Below are 22,453 nucleotides of genomic sequence, written 5' to 3' on the forward strand. Positions count from 1 at the left end.
TCCCACAGCTGGCTACGGAGAGCCAACCAACCCCTAGCATCCTACAGCTGGCTGTGGGGGCCACCGTTGGTCTGGCAGCCTAGCTGCCCCATAAATTCCTACGGCTTCCTCCACCCAGCACCCCGGCCGTCGCACAGAGGCTGCCCGGCGCGGGACCTCAGGCGCTCACCTGACGCGGGCACCGCGGCCGTTCCGCTCGCTGCCGGTGACACCGCGCCGCACCGCGGCCTTCAGCGCCCGCAGGGGCTGCGGGGTCCGCGCCGGGCTGCGGCCCCACGGCGGGCTTTGGGCCGCGTGGGAGCACGGAACCCCGCACGGAACCCCGCACGGTGCGGGCGGTGCTGGCGCGGCGGGGACCCCTCGTCACCCCCGGCCCCGCGCCGCCCCCCGCGGCCCCGCGGCCCCCTCCTCGCCCCTCATGGCCGCCGCCGCCCTCAGCGCGGCTCGGGCGGGGGGCGCGGGGCGGCGCATGCGCACAGCGCCCCCAAAACCCACCCGACTGCGTTGTGCTGCTGTGGGGCTGCGGGGTGATGGAGGTGGGGGGCGAGGGAACGGGGATAGGGGACATGAGGGATAGGGGACATGGGGTGGGGGGTAGGGGGACATGGGGAATAGAGTGAGAACGGGGGGAATGGGAGGGGATAGGGGGACATCGGGAATGGGGTGGGGATAGGGGACATGAGGGATATGGGGACACGGGGGACGTGGGGTGGGGACATGGGGAATGGGATGGGAATAGGGGGACATGGGGGATAGGGGACATGGGGACTGGGATAGGAACAGGGGGAATGGGAAGGGATAGGGGGACATGAGGGACAGGGGACATGGAACAGGGAATGGGGATATGTGGAATGGGATGGGGACATTGGGAATGGGATGGGGATAGGGACAGTGGGATAGGGGGACTGGGACATGAGGAATGGCATGGTGACAAGGGATGGGGATATGGGGACACAGGATGGGGATAGGGGAATGGGGCGGGGATATAGGGACATGGGGTATAGGGGGACATGGGGACTGGGATGGCAACAGGGGAAATGGGAGGGGATGGGGGGACATGAGGGATAGGGGACATGGAACAGGGAATGGGGATATGTGGAATGGGATGGGGATAGGGGGACTGGGACATGAGGAAGGGGATGGGGACAGGGAATGGGGATATGGGGAATGGGGTGGGGATATAGGGACATGGGGGATAGGGGGACATAGGGAATGGGGTGGGGATATAGGGACATGGGGGATAGGGGGACGTGGGGACTGGGATGGGAACAGGGGGAATGGGAGGGGATAGGGGGACACTAGGAATAGGATGAGGACGGGGATGTGAGGACAAGGACATGGGGATGGCACGGACAGGATGGGGACAGGGACACTGGGAATGGGATCAGAACAGGGACATCGAGACAGGAACACGGGCACATGGACACTGGAAACAGATGTGGGGACAGGTTGGGGTCAGGAACATCGAGATGTTTTCAGAAAACATTGGGATGGGGCTCACCCCGTTGTTCAGGACCCCACTGGGGCTGTCAGTGCTGCACTAATGGGGCCAACGCGAGGCCCCACCCCAGCTGCTGCTCCAACTGCAGAGGGGCCCCACTGCTCCTACTGCGTGCCCCGTGTTCCTGCTGCCCCCCTGCCGAGCCCTGCTGAACTCTGGCAACGCACAGAGCCCCGCTCCCAGCTCCCCATGCTGCCGTGCCTCAGTTTACCGCTGCACCGCCCCATGGCCGGGCAGACAGGGAGGAATTCCAGCCCCCCCCCATCCCGCACACATTCCCCATTCACATGGAATGACTGCATCTGTGGAAAATTTCCACCCCGCATCTGGGGCCGGCTGTTGCAGGTCAGTGTTTTCCAGCTGCGATCCCACTGGGAGCATCCTGTGTGAGAACTGACCGCTTCCCACGCTGCCGCCCCGTCCTGCACCCACTGGGGTGTGCAGAGAGATGGGGTGGGTGGTGAGGAGGGGAGATACTTAGGGGTCTGCCCCTAGGGAACAGCACAGCCCCCCAGAGCTGACACCCAGGCCTAGAGCACAGATCTGGGGGCAGAGCTGTGCTGGAAGGATGATGGATGTCCCCCCCCACCCTCCAGGGACAAAGCCTTTGCTGCAATGGGGCTGAGCCTTCTGGAGCCTCTGAAAACACAGCAGTGGGCCAAAGCCTAGCAAGAAAGAAGAAAAGCTTAATGCAGGAGTGCCTGCATGACTTGTCCTGGCTGGGACACAGTGACAAAGACAGAAAGCAGCACTGCGGTGGGGGCGACCAGGGCACTGTCCCCTCTCCCATCTGCCAAAAGGATCAGACTGAGCTCCGGGTGGAAGTTTGTATTCAATGTTTACCAGGGTTCCAAAAACATGTACAAAAAAAGGCTAAAATCCAGACTTGCCCCTTTTCCTGGGGAGGTTGGTAGGAACAGCCCCTGCCCTCAGCACTGCGCCTGCCCCAGAGGAAAGCAGAGCAACCATGGGCAGCACTGCCAAAAGCAGAGTTGACCCAGCAGCCTTACAACCCAGGAGCCCAAACATTCAGCTCAAGCTGACGCGTTGCAGCCCAGACCACATCTGTGTGCCTGCAGAGAGCAGATCTAAAGGGAGAACCTCCTCGCTGCACACAGAGCTCTGACAACACACAAAGCATCGGTGGCCCAGGCTGTACTGTGCGTGGGGCAGGCGCTGAGCGCACGGTGCACAAACACCCCGAGAGGTTTCTCCAGCCATACAAGTGGGATCTGAGGATCTGAGGGGTGGGGATGTGCTGGGCTCACTGGGCTCCCTGGGCTCAGCAGAGATGCATTCACATGGGGTAGTTGAGAACGACGTCTTGCTTGGCCAGCTCCAGCAACATGGGATCGTCGAAGAACTTGCTGATGCTCACATCCTCGCTCAAGCCCTGTAGAGTAACCCAAATCTGTGTTATTCCTCTGCATGCCAGCAGCCATACAGCCATCCTGGCAGAGATCCCACGGATCCTGGTGCCCTGCAGGCTTACCTTCCTGCGCCGGGTCTTGATCATGAACTCTCTGGCCAGATGCGGGGCTGGCTGGGGCTCCAGGGGGCGGATGACGATGCTTTTGTCCAAAGGGTCACCAGGCACAATCTGCAATAAGACCGCAGCTGAGAGCAATGCTGGGAGCTCCAGGAGAGCCTGAGCTGCAAAGGCTCCAGTGCCTTGCCCCGCAGACACCCCAGGTGTGACACCTTTGGGTGTCACAAAGCCCCAGCGTGGCATCTGTTCTCCAGGCAGGGAGAAACAGCCACATTGCCACCTGTGACTGATCCTGTAGGAAGTCACTAATGGAGTGTGACCAAAAAGCTTTCCTTGAGAGACAAAGCTGAAGGGTGGCAATCACAGCACTCCAACAAGTCCAAGCCCTGTGCTCCCCGAGCTCCAGAGCTCACTGCACCCAAACAGCACCCAGCACAGCATGCCTTCTCAGGCACTGAGAGATCCTTGAGCTCAGTGAGCAGCACTCAGCACTCCTAACAGGGGAAACACTGGGTAACATGGAGCAAAGCCTTGAGCTTCTGGCAGACGCTTCATGGCTGTGAAGGTGCACAAAGCCTCCACCAGCTCCAAACGCCCACACTGGAGATCCTGAGGATGCTTAGCCTGCCCTGTGTAAGCTGCTGCACAAAGCACAGCCTCATCTGCCATCCCCTCCTTCCCAGCAAGACTCACCTGCCAGTGGTGGAAGACAGACAGTGAGAACGCCTGCCCCTGCGTGTGGGTCCTCAGGTCTGTCTCAAAACCAAAGGAATCAATGGCAGGGATGAAGGCTTTGATGGTGTACAGAGGGGAGCCCGGGATCGGAGCGTCCTGCGTCACGTGGCCTCTGCCAGAAAGTCAAAACATTCCTTTTCCTACATGCCCCCTTTTATTTCTCCTCTCCGACGCTCCAACAGAACCAGGCACAAAGCCAAGTGCTGGACATCCCCTCCCCGCACAGCACAGGGGACAGACTTCACCCTCTCCCCTCACTTCCACATCAGCCCCCCCCCCCAAAAAGGACTGCAGAGGTCTCTACCACCCAGATCCCAGCTGCTGCTTTGCTCTGCTCAGGTGATGGCAGCTCACCTGCGCCGTGCCAGCACTGTGTACACGGCCGACACGCAGTCAGCTGGGGCCTGCACCTCCACAAAGTAGTAGGGCTCCATCAGACGAGGAGTGGCCTGGGGGCAGAAAGGGACACAGCAGATGAGCCTGCAGCAGTGCAACCTGCAGCACACAAAGGATCAGAAGCTGTCAAACTGCTCAAGCAGCACCCAAGTGGGGATCAGAGGGTTCCTGCTGCCCACTGCGTGCCCAAACCAACCCCAACAAAGGAGTTCTGTGCTTTTCTCCTCCTGCCCACATTGTGTTCCCTCTCTCACATTTGCACCTTCCCCAGCAAGTCTAACACTTGCACAGCATGAGACAGAGCGGATGCAGGCAGGATTCCAGCCAGGCTGGAACGTGACCACTTGCAAAACCTGCATGCCAGCCTGGAAGGGCACTGCAAACATTCACGAGGCAGTTTAGGTCACACCATCCTCGTGGCAGACACCGCAGCACACGCACAACTGCGCTCATTGAGCCTCTGAGCCACCACAGGAGCCAGCACTGCACGAGGCTCAGCTTTTGTCATGCCCAGTGCAACGCTCACCATCAGGAAAGCTGAGTACACCACCCTGCGTGCCGTCGGGATGATCTGTCCTCCACCTCTGTGCAAGGGTTCCTGAGCAATCACTGCATCCAGGATCTTAAACTTCACATTGCGGATCACTGAGGAAGAAACAACAGCACCTCAGCAGATGTCCTTTGCCCTACCAGCACCAGCCTTGTATCCCCAAAGACTCTCAGCACAAGGGTCGCAGAAGAGACAGAGCCATCAGAGAAAGTTCAGCCACTGACACCCCCCAGCAGATATTTGAATTTGGTCGTTCATCAGCCCCACTTCTACACAGGTTCTACTTACATTCATCGCAGAGAGGCCCTTCCCTGGTCCCCCACTGAAATCCCTGCACAATGCTGTCCTTCACGGAGCCCAGCAGTGCCTTGTCCACCTACAGACAGAGAGAGCAAACGTTCCTCACGAGGCAGGAACAGACAGATCCCAGTGTTTAAAAGTTGGTTATTAGATGAGCAGCCATGTCCTCCTGCACCCCCCAGAATCATCATCTTCAGAGTTTGACATCTATACTCATAAATTGAAAGTGCCTATTTTGGTAACCCTTAAAGACAGGCTGTTCAGTTGCCAGTTCTGAGAATGCTGGCCCAAACTGTAGACTGAAAAACAGCAGGCAGTTTACCAGCTATGCAATGAGCATGGCGGAGGAAGCTCAATACATCTGAGATATGACAGACCAACAAAAACTCCTATTGGTAGGACCCTGCTGCAGGACCTGGAGGGAACTGCCACCTCTGGACAGAGGAGAATAAACGTTTCACTCAAAGGTAACCCTGTTTCTCACCTCTGAGGGCAGAGTATCATCTACCAGGATGTTTGGGCCAGTGGCATCCGGCCCAAAGGCCCAGATGGAACGGGCAGCCAGCAAATCCCAGTCATATTTGGTCTGGAAGAATTCACCCAGCTTCTTTCTGATGGAAGAACAGAAGAAAGTTTAAGAAACCAGCGTCTGATCTGCACTCACAACACGTTCATAAACCTGTTCCACTCAAAAACGGTCTCAGCTCTTTACATGGAGCAAACTGTTTGCTGGGGCAGGACGCTCCCAGACTCCCTGGTATTAATGGTGCACCCAGGATCTCTGCCTGGGAGCTGCTGCCTGATACTCGCAGATCCCAGCACTCCCCACTTTCCCAATTATTTCCCTCTGAAAGGATTCCCGCTCTCCCCCAATTGTCCATACCTGTTCCACGTTATTTGCACCACTTCATTTTCAATGTCCTCCGCGAGTCCCTTCTCCAGAGGCTCGGCAATCATCGTGATCTTGTTCCTCAGAAGAGAGACAGTTGCAATTAGTCCACAGAATGACGGAAATGGGAGTAATTGGCAGGACCTCGGGGACTGTGCAGCACAGCCAGAGAGATGAAGCCATCCATGTCTTTCAGCATTACTGCTGTGCTTGTAAAGACAGCCCACGCTGCTAACAACTGCTCTCCCAAGTCTGCCCATCTCTAGCAGCAGACTGCTAAGGGACAGCAGTGCCCCATCCCTGCCAGATGTCCAGAGCTCACACTGGCTGCAGAAGGAAGTGTCAGACACAAGGGATGTTGCCTTGGAGAACCTCATTCGCATGGGAACTCTGGCCCTAGAGCACGTCACTCCACCTGTCCTGCACCTCTAAGACAGTCCAAAGAGCAAAACCTGTCTGTTCCCAAAAACAAGACTTCAAGCCACGGTGTATCAGTAAAAAGATGGCAAGAAGAACCAGAAAGCACAGTGGAATACAGGAAAACTATCTGCAATGTATGACAGATCATGACTTGCATGAAAACTCAGCGTTAAAACATGCTGTACTTTCATTCTGCTTTTTCAGCCTGTGTTCTGTACCAGGCCTCCCTCTTTCGTGCCTATCTCATAACACCTTGCTGGAGCACGAAGACAAGACTAGGTTGCAAGACACCAGAATGGGTTGCAAGACACCAGAAAGGAGTACATTAATTTCAAGATTAAGAATGGATAAGATGAAACTTTTCACAAAGTTTGTGGAGTTACTGAAGGCAGTAATGGGCTCTTCGGCACCTGCTCTACGATCCCAATACACCTCCCAGTCTTGGAAACAACAGAAAACTGCTGAGAGGGTGTGAAATTCAGTTAAAGGAAAGGAGAACATGGATCTCTCTTTATTCCCTCCATTCTGAGAGCTCACAGAGAACACACAAACATCTGTGGGACTCAGTGTGCTACTGGGGGTTCAGCAGATGGAAGGCTGCCACTTGTCTGGGAACGGCTCCCTCTGAGAACACCTCCACTGCCTGCCCCCACTGCCTGCTCCCCAGAGGTGCCCTGGGCTCTTACTTCTTATTGGGAGTCTCAGCAAAGCACTTCAGGGAGGACGTTTCCACCACCGTCTCACAGAACGTCACGACTGGATCGGCGACCTGGAATAACAGCAGGTTTGTAGCGGGCTCTGTGTTATTTAGGCTGACACAGAAGCCTCTCTACAACAGGGGCCACAGGGCACTTATTGCAACAACCTCAGCACGCTGGGGAGGAACCAGAGGCAGACAGTCACCCTGTACACTGTGCAAAGTTTGTTTTCCCATCCTTCTGAGTTTGAAGGACAAAGCCTTTCCCCAGCTGGGAAACCCCCCCCTCAGCTCCTCACCTTGATATCAATCTCAGAATACATCTTCCTCAGATCATGCATCACGCAATCCAGGTAGAGCTCCCCAGTTCCCAGGATCACGTGTTCTCCAGACTCTTCCACCTGAAAAACAAGAGAAGGGTTCAGCTAACAGCATTATTGTTCACAGGCCCTTGTCTCGCAGCGCCCTACATAAACATCAGGATTTATCAGCATTAAAAAAGCCAGAACAAACAAAACATCCCACAGTTAAGCTAACTTGTTTTTAAGATCAGCCTACGAGGTATCCCACAGCACCAGCTGAGAACAGCCAACACACAAATACCAGAAATACCTTTGTAGTGAGCGATGGGTAGCTCTTGTTGACTTTGCGGAGACCATCCAACATTTTGGGGAGCTCGGAGGGGTTGACTGGCTCTACTGCTATTTTGATGACAGATGTTGTGTTGAACTTCAAAGGCCGGAAGATCTGAGCCTGAAATCAGGTGAGGACAAAAAGTTTTGCATCACAGAAGGACAGTGGGGTCTGACGGAGCGTTTGAGCAGCTCTTCCATGGGTGGCTCTTGTGCCCAGGCTCTTTGCAGGCAGAGTTTATGTAACCTCACCACCCGAGCTTTTAAGACACATTCCAACACTGAGTCCCTGCAAGGCTGAGTGACAGCAGCTACCCACAGTACCTCCTCATTGCCTCTAGGCTCCGTGACAGTTGCAGTCTTCACAATGGGCTGGTCCACTCCTTCTATCAGCACCCAGTTGCCAGCAGGAACACGGTTAACCTCAATGTGATACCTAAAAGGAGGGGAGGATGACAGAACCATAAGACAGTTTGAGTTAGAAAGGGTTTGTAACGACCATTTCCTCACCAGAAGCCAAGATCTCCCACCAGATCAGGTTGGTCAAGGTCCCATGCAATCTGACTGAATGCTTCCAGGGATGGGGCACCCACAATCTCTTTAGGCAGCCTGTTCCAGCATTTAGCCACCCTCACACTACAGAAATTCTTCCTTATATCTGAACTAAAATCTACTCTCTTTCATTTCTGCAGCTTCAGGCCCCTAACAGCACTGTGCTCCTCCCTATCCCTGACAGCAATGACTTCCAGTGACTTCTCTCCAAAACTGACACTTTGTCAGAGCTTTTCCTACCTCGCAACTGAGATCCAGAGGCGCCCAACGGTGCAGATCTGGGAATCCTCCTCATCCTCCAAGGTGTAGTTCTCTCCCAGGACCTTCACAGGCTGCCCAGCATGGATGGTACCACTGAGCACTCTGCCAAAGGCATGGAACTGAACACCGTCGTCTGTGCTGTACATTTTTGTTGTGTGACACATCAGCGGGCCCTTCCCATGGAAAAGAAAGAAACCGCTTTCAGTAGACAGCTAAACAACTGACCCAGACCTGCTAGGACCTATAGATACAAATGGGTTTAAAAGACAGAACTTAGAAATACTTCTTATGACTTGCCCATATGGGGTTATTGTTATCAGCATCACACAGGCCAGTTTTCTCCGAGCTTGGAGAGTGAATAAAACTTCATGGAAAAGGGACAAAAGGCAGCAAAAGGACACAGAATCACCCCGCAGCGCCCACATGCTCTGAAGTCCTGACCCAGACTCTTGTTCTGAACACTGTCAAACAGTAATCTCTCCCAAGGGCTGCCCTGACAGGCACCAAAGTTTCTCAGAGTGAAGAGATCTGTTTCAGTATCGGATGAGAGGTTTCAGAGTGCTGGAAGTCAAATCTGTGCAGATGGCTGTCTAGGAGGCAGCTGCTCTGTCAAGGCAGTGAAAGGAGGGTGTATGTGGCACATTTCGGATGCTCGGAACAAAACAAAAGGGCTTCCTTACATCAGGGTCACATTCACTCATGGCCTCCCCGAGATCGGAGTCAACGCCGCCGGTGTAGGTGTGTTCGATTTTCGTCTTGGCTCCCACCTTTGGGGAGGGAATATGCTGCACACACATGTCCACAAAGCCTGCAAAAGTAACACATCATGATTAAGCAGGGTAGAAGAAAGACACGTACCCCAATAAGCACAACATAAATCCCAACGCAGTGCGCCCACAGCAATGGGGAAAATGTGAGCAGTGTCTCAAGCTGTTCTTTGAGGAAACAGTTTGTCTTTTATACACGGAAAAGCAAAGCTATGAGAGGAATCTGTGCAAGCTGACACTCCATGTCTGCATTACAGCCCTTAAACCGTCCACGTGAGGGTAAGCGACTGGGAACAGTGGCAGAGAAGGATTTACCTGTAAACTCCCCAAAGAACTTCTTGCAGACAAGTCGTAAGAGCGGTCGAATGTTCAACTTCAATTCCTCTTTGGTCAGGTGGATGCCAAGTTCATCCAGAGTCCGAGGCAGAGTCGTGTCCACATCCCCCACCACCTGCAGGACGACAGGCACCAGTCAGCACTGCTGCAGGTTCCCAAGCCCCAGGCTCCCAGGTGCAGCTGAAGACCCCAACTTATCTATATTATGTTATAATATAATATATTATTATAATATAATATTATATATTATACCTATAAACAGGTATTGCTCTCAGCTCCTGCCTTGCTCACACAGAGCTCACCCAAAACAGGCTGGGTGGCTCGTTTTATCACTTGGCCCATATCATAGCACCTTACGAAGAGCAAAAGCAGTTCTAACTGTACAGGCATAGGGCTACACATGCAAGAAACAGCTGTAAGGAGATGCCCATCACTTCTATGCATGCTCAAACCCAGAAACGTGTGAAGTCCCACAGGCACCAGACATACCACCACCTAGTGCCCAGTCCTTGCATGCTCACGTCTGGAGCTGCAGGATAACAAACTGCCACGGACCTGAGCCAAGATCTTGTAGAGGGGCTCAAGAATGAACTCCACGAAGCTGCGCTGGGAGCTGCTGGTTGGGGCCTTCTTAGTGAACTTCCGCCTGTTGGGAGACAAAAAGAGCGGGGAGGAGGGAGCACACCACGAGCACCTGGCACAGCACACACAGCCACTGCTCTTCTCCAGCTGCCTACTGCTCCCAACCCCCCTGGGAAGCGCTCGTGGATAACGGAGTCACTCCTACTCCAAACAAAGGTCAGCAGAGCGCCCTGCTCCCATCTGGGATTCAGGAGAACACAGAATCACATCAAACAGGAGGCCTGACCCAACCTTTCTCCCCATCACAAGATCACAGGGCAGCCCAGGCTGGAAGGGACCTCAGGTGGTCACCAAGCCCACAGTTTACATGGAAGGGAGAGGAAAAAAAAAAACCAAAAAACCAGCAATATAAAGTAACAGACACCTCAACAGGCCTCTTACGTTTTCGGGTTGAAGTAGATGTCGCCCCAAAGCCGCTTTGCAAACTCCTGATAATTGATATCTCCTAAAAGGAAGAAGCAAGAATAAGAGACACTCAGCATTTCTCTCATTTTGGAAATCTGATTTTTGCTTTTTAAAGCAACCCTGAGGTTTTGATGCAACGCTGGTGAGTGAACACTTGGTACCATTTGGAGTAACTGATTAAATCCAGAGCTGGGCAGGTCGGGCAGAGAAGTGGCCAGAAAACAGCCCTGTGAGGACTGCACCAGCAGCCCCCAGGAGCGCCGTGCGTTTGCACATTTCCCTCTCAGGAACGTTTCAGCTGTCCTGATCACACACGAGGTTCCAGCTGAGAGGAGTCAGACTCTGCTCTGCAGGAACCCAGCTCCACCTGCCTCATTTTCCCAACCCGACTGCGAAGGTGCTGGGATGGCTGACACCCTGCCGGCTCCTCGCAGCGTTTTCTGCCTTGCTGAACACCTCCAGGTTCTTGTTTCAGCTGATGCATTAAGTGCTTCTCCAAGTACCCAAGTGCTGAAGGAACGGTACTTGGCTGTCATGGTGGATTTACAAATAACAAGACAGCAGTGATAATTTACAGCTGTTTCCAAACAAGCTTTTGCTGTGGGCAGATGTGAAAGCATAAGAAATGTCAGAGCGGCTGCGGTTCTGACAGTTAAACCACCATAACTCACGTTACTGGAAGGGTGGTGGCTGCACACAAAATCCCTGGTGACCACTGCCGAACGGTACTGACTCAGTTCAGCTCATGGACGACAGCTCCCACCAGCTGTGCTGAATGCTTTATCAGCCTCCAAAAGCTGGGCCCCGTCCTGCGTCAATTCCGTGGTGCCCAGGGAGCTCATTTATTGCTCCAAACTGACGGAGGCGCGCAGCAGCCCTGAAACAGCGGTCTTTGACCTCTACAACTTCGTCCTCCCTCAGGCCAAGTTCTTTGCAAGAGCTGATCTACAGCATCCTTCCTTCCTACAGATCACCCCAAATTCCCCACCGCGGAACTTCAGAACTCGGCTGGATCGCTGACTAACGCGAGCAATGCAAGCAAAAGGCCCCCTTTCACAAGAGGCAGATTGCCTCAAGGGGGCACCTGGGGAACAGAAAATTAAATCAAAGGCAGAAAAAGACCGTTTCTTAAAAAAGATCGAAGGGCAAAAGTGCAAAACCTCATGGGCTGAGCTCTGCCTGGCTGCAGCTGAACCTCAGACTCAGATTCTTCTGGGAAAAGGCAGGCAGAGCTTAACAGCTTCACTGCTGAGCTGTCTGGATACACGGAGTGCAAGGCGCACGCTTGTCTTCAACTGCCACAGAACCAGCTGCTTCTTCTGATTAAGGGTGTACATAAAACGTCAACTCCTGACTCCAGGAATATTTATCAGGAGAAACTATTTACCTAAAACCAAGTTTGAACTCTATTTTTGCTTTTTACCAGCATGGAAAGACCTTCATAAACAGTCTGCAGTCTACGAGACTATAATAAAGTCACTTGGGGCTCAGATCTGCAGTACCTCTCAATTTCCTGAAGTTCAAGAGTGCATAAACTGACCACATAGATACACGGTGAATGCTGAAGCAGAACAGCTTGGAAAGCCTCAACAAAAAGGTTAGGAAATGAGATGTTAAAGCATGCAAGGTTTCTGGATAATCCTCACCATATGTGTCTGCATAAATCTTTGCAAAAGATCCCAGCGTGAAGCAGATGCTGTACTGTGAGCTGGAGAAACACACGTTCCCCAGAAGGGGAGACAGGACGAGGTTCTCGTCGGTGGAATACATGCTGAGAGGAGACAGGTTTTGGAGACAAGGGGAAAAAAAACAACATAAATCAGTGTTATGAACCAAGGAGGACGTTTACATTTATTTCCCACACCAAACAGCAGCAGGTGAAAGGCAGGCAGTTTACACTGCCTGGATCATTAGAAAGTGGGCGGCGAGAGGGGGTGGAGGGGCTGCAGCAGTGTGGGGAGCAATCAGTGTTGTGGGGTGCTGGGACACAGGGCTGGGCACGGCCCTGCTGCTGGCCTGGAGCTCATCAGGGAGGACTGGGGATTTGGGGAAGAGAGAGAGCAGGCGGTGGTGGGGCTGTGGGATGGGGTTGGAGCTGCTCTGTGCCTCAGTTTCCCCTCCACAAGTGTGGAGGTGCACCCTTGTGTGGGGATGCCTGTGCACACGTGGCTGTGTGTGCCTGTGTGCATGGCTGAGCTCACATGTGCACACAGGCATGAAGTGTGCTCACCGAGGTGGTGTGCAATCAATGGGCTGCAAAAGCTCCTGTGTGGGGATTCCTCTGCTGCTGCCAACTGCTCTGGCAGCACCTATCCACCCACAAACCCACCCACCCACCCCCCATCCCTACCTGATCAGACCATTAACTTCATCCACAATGTGTCGGAGTTTGTAGTAAGCATCTGTAGGGGGCAACTTCAGCTCCAGGATCAGGCGGTCGATTTTGTTGATGCACACAGTCACTGCCAGCCGCTCCTGCACCGCGTGCTTGATCAGCCTCTCCGTGTTCAGCATCACCTGCAGGGAAATGAGCACCAACACCCCTAGCAAAAGCCCTCCTCAAAATGCTATGTAGGGCATGCCAGGCAGTGACCCTTACACACAGGGCTGCAGCCTGTAGGAAAGCCTCAGCTGAACCGTCAGCGATCGTCCTGAAATTTAAAGTAGGTGCTAACCCAACCGAACTGCTCGAGTCCTACCCCTCAGACATCACTGGTATAAATAACCTGCTCAATTTTACATACAGTGGAGATACAAATAAATCAGATATGAGCCCACAGGTCACACACATCACATCAGACCTGGAAACAGAAGCGGGAAGGCCGAGTCCCCGCTTCGGCAGTTTCTCAAAGTGTCCTCCAAAAACCCTTCAGCACTCAAGCTGAGCCCATCCCCTCCATGATAAAGCAGGGTCCAGGCTCTGGTGCGAGCTCAGAATTGATGCCCAGGAGAAGCTGACACTCACCCCCTCGGCTGCATCGATGAAAAGCACGACGCCATCCGAAATACGAAGGCCAGCCGTCACCTCGTCAGAGAAATTGACGTGACCTTCAGAAAACAAACAAAAACGGGGAGAAAAGTGAGAACGAGAGCAATCTCAAACCTGAGTGCAGGTCTGGGGCTGCCCCTCGGCTCGGGTCACTGACACCCAGCAAGGCAGAACACACAGATGCCCTCCCCCTAAAATTTGGCCTCAGTTTCCTACCACACATCGATCTGCTCCCATCAACAGCACTACCCAGAGGGCCAAAGAGGAAGGAACACGTGCTCATACGTCTGCTTTACACACCCAGCTGCCTCCAGCTACATGCACCCCAAAACAGGATTTGCAGGATTATACCTGGGGTGTCAATGATGTTGAAGAGAAAAGACTTTCCTTTGGTGTCTGGCAGAACAATGGTCACTGGTGTGCTCTTGATCCCCACTCCCCTCTGAAACACAGCAAAGCAGGATTACCAGTTAAAGGAATGAAGTGAAAAATTCCCAGATAAAAGATGAAGAAGGAAGAATTCATCAGAAGGACTGAGGGAAGCAAACATCCCTCCAGCCCAACATCCTGCACTCAGATCACTGCTGTGCAGCCCAGCTGCTCCTTCCATGCTGGTGCAGACTGGCCAGCTACCACTATAGGGCCAAGCAACCCAAGTCTGATTACAGCTAAGGAAATACAAATGCCAGAGACAGAAGATGTGCATTTTTCTGTGTTTTCATTCCTCTGCTATTGAGTTACACCTCAGCACTTAAGATTCAATCACACAGAGTGCAAAGCACAGCAGTAAGCTGAAGAAAAAGAGAAGCTCCCCAGGACTGCTCTGGTCATGGCAGCATTCAGTGCGAAGGACTGGATAAAATCCCCATCCAATGCCAACACGCAATCACAGCACTCAGTTACAATTTCCCATCACAGGAAGCCTAGCAGAAAGATGTGCATTTGAAATTACAGTTTTTCTCCTCCTCCACCACTGCTCTAAATCCCTTCCACCTCTTTCCCCTCAAAAAATAAAATAAAATAAAATAATTGGTTTTCCCCTATGTCGTGATATTACTGCTACAGATTAATGGGCTGCCTGTGTGTCACAATAATGCTGTGTGGATTTTCAGCATCACAGAGGTAGATAAGTAAAATCATACATGGAGGTGAGGGCTGCAGTAGATGGGAAACAGTTGGACAAGGGATCTGGCAAAACTAGAGAAGATCATTTTCTTGATAAAGAAAATAATCAAACTGCAGAAGGCACAAAAGATGATGAGATGAAAGAAGAAGAAGGAACTGTAAGTAATTGTGAGTAAAGCGTGAGGCAGCTGGGTGAAAGCAGTTTGTCCTACAAGGCTCACTTACCTCCTGCTCTGTGAACAATATATCAGTATAGCAAAGCTGCAAAGACAAAACAGGAATCAGAATATCATGGTTTTGCACTGAACAGCACAACATGACAGCTCTTTGCACGCTGTTAGCACGGCAAGTGACACAGCTGGAATCAGGACTGCTCTCCGGTTTTCCAGTCCCTCATTCTAACCACAGAACCACACTTTCCCCACACGTTCCAAGGCAGGAAGACACCCAGAGCTCACTCACATCCTGGTCGTAGCGCTTCCTGATTTCGGGGTGCGTCTGCTCTATCAGGCAGTCAACAAAACAAGTCTGAAAAACACCAAACCGCGGGGAAAAGAGATGCGACTTCGTTCCGAGAGATAAACAGCAGCAGAATCCCACCCCTCCCACGGGGCACACAGAAAAGGGGCTACAGAAATACTTCCACATGACAGAAAGAAAGGCCACAAATAACTGCAGAGCAACGGGAGCGGGAGAGAACGCTGCTGCGGGGATCAGGGGGTCAAAAGAGCAGCAGCCAAAGAAAGGAACGGAGAGATCATTACTGCTACCCAGCGCACGTGGGATATTCACACTACCTTGCCGTGGTGAAGGTGCCCACACAGAGTCACATTCCGAATCAGCTCAGAGTTGTCCATCAGATCTGCCAGGAAACTGGAGGGATGAAGCACAAAAGACTGTTGGAGGCTTCTGCTGTGTCTAAGAAAAGCAGGCACCGCTTTCCACCCGAGGGCCCTCTGAATCCTCTCCAAACTTTCGTGCCCTGCGGAGGAAGAATCCCACTCTGCAGATGGGGAGGACAAGAGAGTTGGAATCCTGGACAGATGGCAGTGGGTGGGAGGAGACGGAGTTGGTAAAACTGCAAGAGATTAAATACTCTGAACGCCTTTCTTCTCTTCTAGACAGGATTAGAGCAGCTCAGATGAGGAAACGCTTCCGCTCCAATGGTGGCAGGTAGTCAACTAAACCAGAGAGGTGGATAACAACACCCCACACACTTTTAAAAGGTGGCCACGGGGTGCTGCAGACTATTAATTCTGACTTTCAGGTCTTAATTCTGACTTTCAGGTCTTAAAACACTGATGCTCCCAGGCACTGGAGGAAACAGTAATAGAATTTAAATCTTTTTTGAACCAGCAACGAGCTGAGGAGTGAAGAGCCGGTCACCTCTGCAGAGGTCCCAGCCAAAATGGAACTGAGAACCTAAATCAGCAGCTACTCCTCAAAATAAAGGAAAGCTATCAAACAAGAATCAATTATTATGGATTTGCAGATAGTAAGCCCAGTCAAATAATCTCCTTCTTAAAAATACTTTAGTTTTCACTTATGAAGCAGACTTTCTAGCATACAACATTTTGATTAAGAGCTTAAAAAGCACAAAAATCAATGAGAATACAAATTAAAAGCTTGCCTATCGGTCTTAAATCAAGGCTAAATGTGAAATCAATAGCAAGCTTGCAGGTTTCTGGTTAAGTCCCACCGGGACTTCTGCATGGCCCCATCTTAAGCATTTACATCAAGGAAGAGCAGGAGTAAGAATTAATTACTGATGAAGTGAGCAGAGTATAAAGGCATCAGAAAAATAGTAGGAAATGCACCATGTTGCCTACAAGAAAGGCAAAATAGCTGTAAAATGGTTGGCCTCGTGCTTTCCTCCTCTTCTTTTTTGTTCAAACTCTGGGAGCCAGCTGCACTCGCTTATATGGCTGCTGTTAGTAAGAAACAAACCCAGTGCCCCCTGTGGGCTCCCGCCTCCATACAGCACTCCCCTCTGCCTCCCCACCTTGCCTGTAAGCAATGAGAAGCAAGGAAATTGCAGCACAGATGGCCTGAACCAAAGCACACGCTTCCAACTCCGCAAATTACTTACTCCATCTCATAGACGGTGACCGGTAACGTCTGTTCCATCAACGAGAACTTTTTGGTTTTCACGGGTTTAATAATAGGCTCTGAAAACAAAGGAAAGAACAATAAAACACTGTTATGGGTGACCTGAACCCAGCACCCCCAAATACTGCGTGGGGATTTTCTGCAGATCAGGAACACAGCTTTAAATTGACAGATTCCTTTCTCTTTTTACGGGAGGACCAAACAAGACGACTTAACGCCACTCACCAGTGAGAGGCTGCGTGTCCTCCTCCTGCACTATGGTCTCCACTTCAGGCCCATAGACCTCCTCGGCAGTGGGGTAGTACTTCTTGTCCTCGTGCAGCACCACCTCCATCCCAGGGTGGTCCTCATCGTGGTCCCCCATATCATCGTCATCGTCATCATCCTCGAGCTGCAACCAACACTCACACTGAGCTGCTGCCAGCACCAAAGTGCTTTGGAAACCTTAACTGTGGCTGGAGGTAAAGCCTCGGTGTCATAAATCAGGAGTCAGGAAACTGACAGCACAAAGGGCACCCTCCACCCTTGACAGCTTTCCCCACAACGGGAGCCAGGCACGGGGCAGGCCACGTTTAACTCCTACTGTGTGTGGCCATGCTGCTCAGCACAGCCCTGCCAAGGCCGTGCACCCACCTCGTCCAGCTCCTTGGACTCCCGGCCCAGCTCATCGTCCTCATCATCAGAGTCCAGCTCCGGCCCGATGTAGTTCCCAAACTCGTCGTACAGGTCAGTGTCCATGCTGGGGGTGAAGCGATGGGATCAGAGCTGGGAGCAGAACCCTGGAACCACAACTCAGCCTCAATTCCAGCCCCAGGACCAGACCAAGATCCAGATCCAGCCTCATCTCCACAGCCCATAACAGGCCTCGGATGCAGGACCAGTCCTACACCCAGCTCGTGCCCCAGAGTCACAGCCAGCCCCACGCGCACATCCTGCCTCGGAGACACCCCACTTCAGTTCCAGAAAAGGCCGCACATTCAGGACCCTCCCCTAACGCGGATCCTAAGCCCTAAGCCCCAGGCCCCGGCCCTCAGTTCCCGGCCTCACACCACGTTCCCCGCCCTTTTCCCGCACCCCTCACCCCGGATCCCCGCCGCGCTCTCCCCGCTCTCTCGGCCGTTGGCGCCGCCGACGGCGCAGCGGAAGGACCGAGGCTGCCCTGGGCGCCCGTCCCGCGCTGGGCGGCAGCGGCGCCGCCGTTCTTCAGGCACGACGCGGGCAGCCCCGCCGGGTCCTTCGGGCGGCGCGCGGCGCTGTCGCCATGGCAACGGGAGGGGCGGGCGCGGCGGAGCGGCTCGGGGCGCCGTCGCGATAGGAGCGAGGCTGCCGGGTTGGCGGTGCGTGTGGGCGGGGCCGATCGCGACAGAAATGAGGGTGCACGGCCCGGTGAGGGCTATCGCGACGGGAATCCCTGGGGGAGCGGTGTGCGCCGGCCCGGTGGTCAGCCGCGAGCCGTTGCGGCAGCAGCGGGGTCCTCGTCGCCACTGAGGCGCTTTAGCGGGTATCGCTGTCACAACGGGAGCCTTATCCCCGCAGCTGGTTGCGCGCCGAGGCCTCCCGTCGTGGCTATCGCGACAGTAGGCGGTCCAATGGAGGCGGACGGAGCCGTGGATATGGGTGCGCTGCGGGCGGAGCTGCGGGCGGCGCTGGAGGCCGACGAGAGGCGCGAGAGGGAGAACAGCGCCAAGCTGCGCGCCGTGCGGCAGCGCGTGGAATCCTACGAGCAGTTCAGGTGGGCGCAACGCCCCGCACAGCACCGCACGGCACCGCACAGCACTGCACACAGCACCGCACAGCACTGCACCGCACACAGCACTGCACACAGCACTGCACACAGCACTGCACACAATACAACACCGCACGGCACCACACAGCACCGCAGTGCCGCATCGCGGGTGAGCCGCGGTTCCTCGCCTGCAGAGCTCCTCCTGCCTTCCTCCCTCCCTCGCCTGCCCCTGCTGGATGTCCCAGGGCTCCTCTGTGCCTGCAAGGGGAGATGGTTTGAAGTTGAGGGAGGGCAGATGGAGGTTGGATGTCGGGGAATTTCTGTGCTGTGAGAGCGGTGAGGGGCTGGAACAGCTGCCCAGAGAGGCTGTGATGCCCCGTCCATCCCTGGAGGTGTTCGAGGCCGGGTTGGATGGGGCCCTGGGCAGCCTGGGCTGCTGTGAAATGTGGCAGGGGGTTGGAGCTCCGTGATCCTTGAGGTCCCTTTCAACCCAGGTCATTCTGTGATTCTGTGTGATTCTGCCCAGGTCCTGCTGAAAGGCAGCTTGGCGGCTCCTCCGTCAGCAGATTTGCAATCTAGGATGCAGGAAGCTCCTTTTGGGCAGGCAATGTGGGACACTCCTAGTGTCCTCCACCGCGTCCCCGTCCCTCACATCCACAGGAAGATCCATAGATGGATCCAGGGGGTCTATCCACACCCAATAGACTTATCCAGTGCTGGAGCACGTGGCGCTGGCAGCTTCATTCTGACTGAATGTGGCCACACTGTCGGATCTGAGTAAAGGAAAAACTTTAAAATGGCATTTATAGCATTGCTTTCTCCCCTATCCCTATAAAAGGACTACAGCTGCAGTTCTCTTGGTAGAATACGATCAAAAATCACATTCCTGCTCAGTTCACAAAATCTGCAATGCGCTGTGGTGTCAGCAGCCAGGAGTCATCCGCGGGAGAACAGAACAGCTTCTCCCTGTGGGTGCTGCTTCCCCCCTTGTGAGGGCCAGCAGAGCCCTGAACCCATTTGAAAATCTCGTTACTGGGAGGACTAATGAACAACAGGCACAGACGTTCATCCCACGGGATGAGAAGAATGACATGAGCTGCTGAGTCCGGGCTGCTGCAATTAGTCACAGACGTCAGTGTAATGGGGTGGCTGAGTAAGAATGCCTATAAGAACAGAGGGCTTCTTCTGTGGAAGTCCCAAAGATACAAAATCTTCATTGTACCCCAGGAAAATGCAGGAGGAAGAAGAGTCCTGCCAGTCCTTGGGCCCTGGCTGCTGCAGAAGCTGTTGGGAAGAAACGCCAACTCCATCACCCGTGTGCTTCACCTTGTGTCCTCTTCCTGTTCCCTGCAGGGACATCGTGCTGGCATCACACTTGAGGCCTCTAGAGAAGAAGGACAAGATGGGGAACAAGAGAAACGTGCTGTGGAACCCCTGTGCAGGCCACACGAGGGGCCAGCAAGCCACTGAGGTGGAGATACCACAGGTGAGGGAGATGCCCTGGGCGAGGGGAGATGCTTTCTGGGGCTTCACCCATGCCTAAATATTACTGCAGAGTAATTTGGGTGTCACTTTAATGCACAAGAGCTATCCAGAATTATTTCTACGTGTGAAGAAGCCTCAGAATACCCAGTTCTTAGCTGCAGGGTTCAGTCTCCTTTTTTGTGTCTGCATCAAGAGTTGAAGACCAGATGATGGAAGACTCGGTGCCCTGTGTCTGACAGTGGCCAGCAATGGATTCTTGGGGAAGAGTGCCCTCCGTTGGCCACGCTCCTCCAGCTGGCTGCAGCCTGGAGACTGAGAGCCAGGCTGTGCATCTGGATTGCTGCATTTAATGGCCACAGATAACACATCTTCTGTGAACGGAGCCAATTCTTCTTCACCCCGCAGTTTAATTATGCATGAGATGGAAAAGCGCTGTTTTGTTTTCAGCCTGCTGCCCGATGAGTTCATTGGGTCATCCTTACTTCTGCAGTTGGGAAACGGTGCAAAAATATTTTCTCCGCAGGCTCCGTGTGATGGGGCTGACATCTGCCCTGCTGCCTTCAGAGGACTTTTTCCAAGTCCTGATCAGCTGAATGTCTTCTGGAATGGAAGGACTCCGTGCTTCCATCTTTCCCTTATTTCCCTTCCCGCTCTGGTGCTGGGTTATTTTGATGCAGGCACTCACCAGATGTGCAGAAATAAAAAATGGTCACTTTGCTCTCAGTTGGTTTCCTGTTAGCCCCCAATGTTGGCTCTGTTTCGGTGTTTTCAGCCCGTGGTGACTCCTGGCAGCCCAGCAGCACGATGGCACTGTTGGTGGTGCGCTCTGTTCTGGACTGTTCCCAGCTGGAGATGTTCTGCGTGAAATTTTTGACAGTGAATTTCATTTGCTTGTTTAGGATGAGATCCTTTTTGCAGCTCTTCTAAGGCAGCTCTGTCTTTGCTTGGGCTGAGCAGTGATCTCCCCAGAGCAAATGCTGCTCTTAATCCCATTAGTGCTCAGGCTCTGATCTCCAGGGCCTCTCAATTTCGTGTTTAGACACTGCCTGATGCTGCTGCACCTCGTTCTCAGGATCTGTATAAAAGCCCAAATATTTTAATCCTTCTGCAGGCAGCAGTATGAGTTCAGCAGTTCAATTACATATCGTATAAGCAGGATTTCTTTTTATCTGGAGATGCCACATTGAGCTGGGTGTCTGAGTCTGAGTGCTCGATTGTGGGTGTGTGTGTTACAGGACGCCACGAGACAGTATGTGAGGCTGCTTATATAGGGTTAGGGTGTGCATATAGGATGTGTAAACTAATATGCTTTCTGGGTTTTAAGCCCTTCAGCTTTTTTCTCTTCACCTGTTTGGTTTGCTTGAGAGGGACCCAAATTTCCGTGGAATTATCACAGTCTCCAAGAGATCCTTTTAGTGGATGGTGGATCCAGAGTGGGCAGTTTGGGTTCCTGTGTTCACGTGCCTTGCATTTCATCTCTCACCCACTCTTCCTTTATTTTTCTCTGAAGTCCTCTGGTTTCTCTTGGGCTCGATGAACCTGGTATCCCTTTGTCTCTTTGCATGTGTTGCTGCCTTACAAGCTTTGTGCAGCTCTTTGTGCCGGAAGGATCTGTCAGACATCCACGGGCTGATAAGGGGGGGGGATAAAAACCTTTGTGAGGAACAAAGCAGAAAACTTGACAATCATTTTCTCCTTCAGGAGCTGGAGCAATTGCCTGGAACCTCTGCCGAATTTTACCGAGATTGGCGCCAGTGCTTAAAAAGTGGAAAAGAAAAATACCAGCTTTTGCTTAAACTGGAGGGGAAGGCCTTGAGCAGAATCTTTCAGGCCGAGTTGGGTTTTGGCCTCCTGGGTGAGTTCCTTACCGTGCTGGCAGAGAACGTCTGCCACGAAGACAGAGATGCTGTGCTTCAGATCTTACAGAGCCTTTCCAGCACCAAACGCTTTGGGTTAAACCTGGATCTTCTGAGCACGTCAGAAAAAGAGAGCACCAGGGTTCTGTTTAGGAAGCTGCAGAGCATGAGTGGGGGTTATTGGACCCCTGGCCATCCCTGTGGCGAAGCAGAGGGAGAAACCCACCCCACCGACACCGACTTGCAGAAGGAAGCAGAGGAAAGGAGAGTCACAGAGCTGATGAGGTGCTACCAGGCCAGCTGAAGGAGCAGCAGTGGTTCTGCCCAATAAAGGTTAGCAACAGACTTTGTGTTCTTGTGATCTCTGTGTCCTCACAGGACAGTTCTGTAAGAATCTCTTAGGTGAGGAGAATAAATGAAGGAAAGAACATTTAGGCTGACGTGTACGGAGGAGAAACCAAAACCCAAGTAGTTCCTCCCCTTCTTCATCTCTGTCCATTGTCACTCTGGATTTAAGAAATGTAATCCAGGACATTTGACGCTTAACCACGCAGCCAGGGATGGTGAGGGGGGGATGCAGAGCAAGGCGGA

General features: G+C 53.1%; 2 protein-coding genes across 3 annotated transcripts; one reads left to right on the forward strand and one right to left on the reverse strand.

Moving 5' to 3' along the window:
• Positions 1–2,320: 2,320 nt before the first annotated feature.
• On the reverse strand, positions 2,321–17,952 carry EFTUD2 (elongation factor Tu GTP binding domain containing 2). Of its 2 annotated transcripts, none has more exons than XM_042836848.1 (28): positions 17,877–17,952; positions 17,429–17,574; positions 17,021–17,186; positions 16,776–16,854; positions 15,484–15,559; positions 15,149–15,214; positions 14,912–14,947; positions 13,913–14,003; positions 13,538–13,620; positions 12,923–13,089; positions 12,219–12,343; positions 10,549–10,612; positions 10,081–10,171; positions 9,505–9,640; positions 9,103–9,230; positions 8,402–8,595; positions 7,934–8,045; positions 7,590–7,730; positions 7,277–7,378; positions 6,967–7,049; positions 5,855–5,941; positions 5,456–5,582; positions 4,960–5,047; positions 4,648–4,766; positions 4,080–4,174; positions 3,684–3,837; positions 2,994–3,101; positions 2,321–2,894 (listed from the first exon to the last, which is right to left on the reverse strand). In XM_042836848.1, the coding sequence occupies exons 2-28, from the start codon at positions 17,531–17,533 to the stop codon at positions 2,799–2,801; spliced, it is 2,919 nt and encodes a 972-aa protein (XP_042692782.1). In that variant the 5' UTR covers positions 17,534–17,574; positions 17,877–17,952; the 3' UTR covers positions 2,321–2,798. The 2 variants fall into 2 exon arrangements, with proteins under 2 accessions (XP_042692782.1, XP_042692783.1); XM_042836849.1 differs by having other exon boundaries at positions 17,429–17,534; positions 17,877–17,929.
• A 432-nt stretch (positions 17,953–18,384) lies between these two features.
• CCDC103 (coiled-coil domain containing 103) lies at positions 18,385–22,198 on the forward strand. The gene is made up of 3 exons (XM_042836847.1): positions 18,385–18,527; positions 19,875–20,007; positions 21,708–22,198. Exons 1-3 carry the CDS (start codon positions 18,385–18,387, stop codon positions 22,164–22,166), a joined length of 735 nt encoding a protein of 244 aa, XP_042692781.1. The 3' UTR covers positions 22,167–22,198.
• The last annotated feature ends 255 nt before the right edge of the window (positions 22,199–22,453 follow it).

This window comes from Centrocercus urophasianus, unplaced genomic scaffold, assembly GCF_019232065.1.
Source record: "Centrocercus urophasianus isolate 14NV4802_14NV808 unplaced genomic scaffold, USGS_Curo_1.0 seq_64, whole genome shotgun sequence".
Classification (NCBI taxonomy): Eukaryota; Metazoa; Chordata; class Aves; order Galliformes; family Phasianidae; genus Centrocercus; species Centrocercus urophasianus.

Excerpts from the sequence above, each read along its gene's own strand:
- EFTUD2 (XM_042836848.1), bottom strand. The coding sequence starts at position 17,533 with ATGGACACTGACCTGTACGACGAGTTTGGGAACTACATCGGGCCGGAG. Across the intron at positions 9,231-9,504 it reads GTTCTTTGGGGAGTTTACAG|GCTTTGTGGACATGTGTGTG; the intron begins GTAAATCCTTCT and ends TTACTTTTGCAG. Across the intron at positions 4,175-4,647 it reads TGTACTCAGCTTTCCTGATG|GCCACTCCTCGTCTGATGGA; the intron begins GTGAGCGTTGCA and ends TTCTGCCCCCAG.
- CCDC103 (XM_042836847.1), top strand. The coding sequence starts at position 18,385 with ATGGAGGCGGACGGAGCCGTGGATATGGGTGCGCTGCGGGCGGAGCTG. Across the intron at positions 18,528-19,874 it reads GAATCCTACGAGCAGTTCAG|GGACATCGTGCTGGCATCAC; the intron begins GTGGGCGCAACG and ends TGTTCCCTGCAG. Across the intron at positions 20,008-21,707 it reads CTGAGGTGGAGATACCACAG|GAGCTGGAGCAATTGCCTGG; the intron begins GTGAGGGAGATG and ends TTTCTCCTTCAG.